The 6,000-nt window shown below is 36.3% G+C and overlaps 1 protein-coding gene across 1 annotated transcript in view; it reads left to right on the top strand.

Annotated features, from left to right (window-relative positions):
* The first annotated feature begins 381 nt into the window (after nt 1-381).
* Nucleotides 382-6,000, top strand: part of LOC136847240 (uncharacterized) — a 693,244-nt gene continuing 687,625 nt past the window's right edge. Inside the window, exon 1 of the mRNA XM_067118733.1 lies at nt 382-853. Within this exon, the coding sequence (XP_066974834.1) occupies nt 808-853 (46 nt within the window). The 5' untranslated portion in view covers nt 382-807. The remainder of the gene's footprint in view (nt 854-6,000) is intronic.

The raw sequence follows: 6,000 nt of genomic DNA, 5'->3' as shown, positions 1-6,000 counted from the left end.
CTGAATTTCCTACCACTCTCTTCCCCTTCTCTGCAATTCTTCATCGTGCCGTAATGACCAGATCATCTGCACTTAACGGTTCCATAGATTTTCACGCCCAATTCTTTCACTCAATACAGCCACAACCAATACAAACAGGAATTGGGGGGTTGGGGGGGGGGATTCCCTAGTTGAGATTTGAATCTCTAAAATTCGCCGTTGCAAATTATGAACCTCTTTTTAGAAGACTTCATGATTGAATTAAAACTATGTAATAAAGTTTTTGTTATGTTTGTTTTACATTTCCTGTTTTTTCGGCTACTGCATTATTAATTTATATTTGAAAAAGAGTACTGTCGATGTAAAATACCATAAAATTACAGTAGGTAAACAAGGAAGTAACTCAAACTTGAACTACAATAATTGGCAATATGACAATGTCCCTCGATGAGACCTAAATTATCGTTGCTCAGTGTTTTTTGTTGAGAAGTTCCTTTTCATTACATAATTTTAATGTAATTAATTACAGATTAACAGTGCTATTATTGATTACGGCGCAGTGCGAGTGTTAGTTACCCCAGTGTTACTGACGTGAACAAAAGTAATCAAAGTACCGGCTTTCCTAGCAACGAGTGACTTTAGGGTAAATAAATGAATTACTCGCAGCCTGTCGAATTGAATGTAGAATTTAGGCCAAAGGCCAAGCACTGGGACCTATGAGGTCAGTTACACACCAGCAGTCAATAGGCCTAGGTCCATAGGCTGTTTGGCGAGGGTAGTAGCCTAGGCCTATATGCTTTTAGGCCTACTGCTGTAGGCCAATTGCAGATGTGGATCGGAGAAAGCTGTTCTCGTCTAGTTTTCTACTGTAGAGGTAAGTTATTTAAACTAGACCATGTTTTTTTTTTCATGCTGTACTGTAGAGTAAGTCATTGAAATTAGACCATGTTTTTTTATGCTCTTCTGTAGAGGTAAGTCGTTTAAACTAGACCATGTTTTTTTTCATGTTTTGCTGTAGAGGCAAGTCATTTAAGCTAGACCATGTTTTTTTTATGTAGAGGTAAGTCTTTCGAACTGGACCGTTTTTTTTTACGTAGAGGTAAGTCTTTCAAACTAGACCATTTTTTTATGTAGAGGTAAGTCAAACTAGACCATGTATTTTTTTACGTAGAGGTAAGTCTTTCAAACTAGACCATTTTTTTTTATGTAGAGGTAAGTCTTTCAAACTAGACCATTTTTTTTATGTAGAGGTAAGTCTTTCAAACTAAACCATTTTTTTTATGTAGAGGTAAGTCTTTCAAACTAGACCATGTATTTTTTTACGTAGAGGTAAGTCTTTCAAACTAGACCATTTTTTTTTTTTTTTATGTAGAGGTAAGTCTTTCAAAACTAGACCATTTTTTATGTAGAGGTAAGTCAAACTAGACCATGTATTTTTTTACGTAGAGGTAAGTCTTTCAAACTAGACCATTTTTTTTTATGTAGAGGTAAGTCTCTTCTCAAACTAGACCATTTTTTTATGTAGAGGTAAGTCTTTCAAACTAGACCATTTTTTTTTATGTAGAGGTAAGTCTTCAAACTAGACCATTTTTTATGTAGTAAAGTCTTTCAAACTAGACCATTTTTTATGTAGAGGTAAGTCTTTCAAACTAGACCATTTTTTTATGTAGAGGTAAGTCTTTCAAACTAGACCATTTTTTTTTATGTAGAGGTAAGTCTTTCAAACTAGACCATTTTTTTATGTAGAGGTAAGTCTTTCAAACTAGACCATTTTTTTATGTAGAGGTAAGTCAAACTAGACCATGTATTTTTTTACGTAGAGGTAAGTCTTTCAAACTAGACCATTTTTTTTATGTAGAGGTAAGTCTTTCAAACTAGACCATTTTTTTTATGTAGAGGTAAGTCTTTCAAACTAGACCATTTTTTTTTATGTAGAGGTAAGTCTTTCAAACTAGACCATGTATTTTTTTACGTAGAGGTAAGTCTTTCAAACTAGACCATTTTTTTTTACGTAGAGGTAAGTCTTTCAAACTAGACCATTTTTTTATGTAGAGGTAAGTCAAACTAGACCATGTATTTTTTTACGTAGAGGTAAGTCTTTCAAACTAGACCATTTTTTTTACGTAGAGGTGTCCTTCAAACTAGACCATTTTTTTATGTAGAGGTAAGTCAAACTAGACCATGTATTTTTTAATGAGAGGTGTCTTTCAAACTAGACCATTTTTTTTTTATGTAGAAAAGTCTTTCAAACTAGACCATTTTTTTTATGTAGAGGTAAGTCTTTCAAACTAGACCATTTTTTTTATGTAGAGGTAAGTCTTTCAAACTAGACCATGTATTTTTTTACGTAGAGGTAAGTCTTTCAAACTAGACCATTTTTTTTTATGTAGAGGTAAGTCTTTCAAACTAGACCATGTTTTTTTTTTCCATGTTTTACTGTAGAGGCAAGTCATTTAAGCTAGACCATGTTTTTTTTATGCTTTGCTGTAGAGGTAAGTCTTTCAAACTAGACCATGGCTTTTTCCATGCTCTAGTGTAGATTTAAGTCATGTAAACTAGACCATTTTTTTCATGCTCTGCTGTAGAGATAAGCCTTTAAGACTGGACCAGTTTTTTTCATGTTCTACTGTAAAGTCTTTTAAACTAGACTATATTTTTATGCCCTAATGTAGAGATAACTCTTTCAAACTAGACCATGTTTTCTGTCATGTTCTACTGTAGAGTAAGTCATTTAAGCTAGACCATTTTTTTTCTCATGTTCGGACTCATAAGGCTAGGCCTATTTCTAGTGTAGAGAAAATGCTTCCATTGTGTCTTATTGTGAGAATATAGGTATTTCCAAGCAAGAGCTCCGCAAGGACTATCAGTGTGGAAATTGATTTTTCCTCTACTTTTAGTGTTGATGATGAAGGAGGTGGTGTTGTTTTTTGTCGGTCAGTCATTATTATTAACCTCATATCTACCCAGCATGGTTGGGGACCCTTTGGAATGCAGGGTTTTGGGTGTGGGAAATCGCTGAGAGAAAGACCGGACTGTCATGTTTTTGTCATGGAGTGGTTCTGCTCATGAACAAGTCATCAGGGAGTCATATGTTCAAGGAGGGGCTGGCTAAGGAAACCTATTGTAAAAGGAACTATACTAACCTAACATACCCTATCCTAACCTAACCTAGCAGGCCCTGTTATTTATTCGTGGGGCTCCACCCCCTGGACCTCCTGGTGAAGGAAACTCCACTTTTTACCAAAAGCTCCCCTATAACACTGTTCATGCACAGTAGCATTCCAGGATGGCCAGCATACAACTTTTGAGGTTAATTACAGGTTAATTACATTTGACCACCAAAAAACAACAGTAAATTCTTAATAAGCAACCAAAAAACTATAGGAAAAAAATTTCCAAAGTAATACCCCATGCAGAGTTATTGCTTAGTTTTACAAGTCATTTAAACTAGACCATGTTTTTTTTCATGTTCGGACTCATAAGGCTAGGCCTAGGCCTATTCCCAGTGCAGAGGAAATGTGGTAGAACTATAGAACATTCTGTGATAAAAAGCATAGCAGGAATGTTTTACTCCAGGTTTAGATATATAGACCTATTGAAGTCTTTAGTTTACCCTAGTGTAGAGAGTGTTTAGATAAAGATTTTGAAGTCTTACTATGATTGAATTTTTTGCCAGTAAATTTTTCATTTAAACCAGAGGCTAAATGTATATCAGATTTGAAAATAATTTTCTTATGTTTTACTGGGTTTCTGATGTTGATTTTGGTAGCAAATTCACAATGTGAGAACTATTGCCCTCTACTACATCCTGCAATTATGGGGAACCACAGTGGGAAACTTATAGTTGGGGGAATACACAAAATGAGTGAAACACAGGGATGTATTCTAACCTCATCTAACATAGGATACCAAGTCCTTACGAGGTTGGGTAGGCCTCACCCTTCTGGCCAAACCCAACCCCCATCCGAATTAACTTGGGCCACTGTAAATTAAAATGAATAATAGGGTTGCAACTTGACTGGAGTACAGTACACTTAACCAAATCTAGGATGCCAGGTCCTTACCTGCTTGATTTGGTTATACCCTGCCCCCTGGACCTCCCCTTCCCCCCACCTAACCTAACCTAGGGTACCATAAATCATAAAAGTGAAATGCAGAAATAAATCCTGACTTTACATTTTCCTCTGGGTCCTAACTGGCAAAGGGACACCCATTGTCTTGTACACCGCATGTTCATTACCTAAAGGCCTGGAAGTAAAATAGAAATAAGTTTGTTCCTCGTGTTCCAGTCTTGGTAATTCCCTTCAGTTAGTCAAACTGTTTGGTGGATTTGAGGTATTTTTCAGTGGAAGGGATTATGGTACTTCCAGACAGCTAAAGTTTTTTACATCTTGATTTGCATATAAGATTAGTAAAGCGTGTACTCTCCCTATCAGCAGTTCATACTCTCAAGGCGGTTACTATTGTTAAACTATCAGATGTTGAAAACTGGGAGTGTTTATTAAACATCCAGGAACTTTGTCAGAGAATTTGCTAAGTTTTTATTGGCCAATAAGTTGCCTAACTATTGCTTAACAGGAAATTAAGATGATTGCGCAAGTGCCCATGTATAGGCTAATACATGCAGTGAAATCAAATAACACTAAAAATAACAACACTGGGCATAAAATGTGTTGCATGTCTTCATAATTTGTATCAGTAAGTATGTGACGTTCATTTAGCCTAATTCTCAAGTTTTCTATAGACAAATGCCACAATGACCATAATCTGATCATAGTTTTGCAGATGTGGCCCATGTGGGCCTATTCTGTTGATTCCCCTGCCTCTCTCTCTCTCTCTCTCATTCTCTCTCTCTCTCTCCCCTCTCTCTCTCTCATAGTGTGATGTTTGTTGGCCACGTAGCCTGCCTTACCAGTTTTACAGGGAAAAAGCTTAAAGTTTGATGTGTTATACAGTTATTTATATTGTTATGTAGCTTATATATATTACTGTATTTGATTAATTTGTAATCTTGTGATAGATTATTTTTTTTTTGTACATTTTAACCATATGTTATTTAGGCTTTTATCATGTTTATTTTTTTATCATTCTTAATTCATCATTCTTAATTTTTTTTAACCCATATCTCAAGCTATTAAGGGGGACTCTCAGGGGAAAAGTTAAGTATATCTTATTTTAACCAGACCATGGAGCTGTTTAATATTCTCCGAGGGCTTGCCCAAGGATTAGGTTTATTTTTACGTAAGCAGAACCAACTGGTTACCTAACAACGGGACCTACAACTTATTGTGGAATCCGACCACATTATGACTTCAGAAATGAATTTCTATCAGCAAAAATTCCTCAAATTCTTCATTGGCCGGTCGGAGAGTCGAGAACGTTAACAGCTAAGTTAGCCGAGAGCTCTACCCACCCCTCCAATGAAGAACCAAATGTTTTTTCAGGGGAGTTGGGACCACAAGAGATAAGTGATAAGCGGCATAAATCGTAGAGTGAAGACAAATATTGTATTCCAACCTTACTTGGTACTGTACTGGGTCTTAGCTGGCTGGGTTTGGATGCCCCATGCTTAAGTTGATGTAGAGCATGCACATAAGCTGAAATTCAGGGGTACAGCTTAACATCTTAGGACTTATGATTCTGACTTGTAGATAGGCATACACTAAACATATTGCTTTTTACAGACTTATGATTCTGACTTGTAGGTAGGCATACACTATACATATTGCTTTTTACAGGTAACATAACTTTGCAAAGTCAAAGCTGTGGTTCACTGTTAGAAGGAGGGTATACAATGCTTGTGATATCTTGGTTTGGGCATCCTTTAGTGGCTTTTAAGATATATGTATGCCACAGTTTGACCCACTTTTCCAAAACTGTTACATAGTAACCTAATGAACTCATTCTGTTGACCAATCTGACTTGCTATTCTGATCTTCACTGTATGAAGATTAGAATTACAGTGTGCTGATTGGCCAAGAGATTTCCCTGGTGGCAGAGTGGGGTGAGAATTGCTGAATC

The sequence above is a fragment of the Macrobrachium rosenbergii genome, chromosome 16 (genome assembly GCF_040412425.1).
Source record: "Macrobrachium rosenbergii isolate ZJJX-2024 chromosome 16, ASM4041242v1, whole genome shotgun sequence".
Lineage (NCBI taxonomy): Eukaryota > Metazoa > Arthropoda > Malacostraca > Decapoda > Palaemonidae > Macrobrachium > Macrobrachium rosenbergii.
This window is presented reverse-complemented; position numbering and strand designations above follow the sequence as displayed.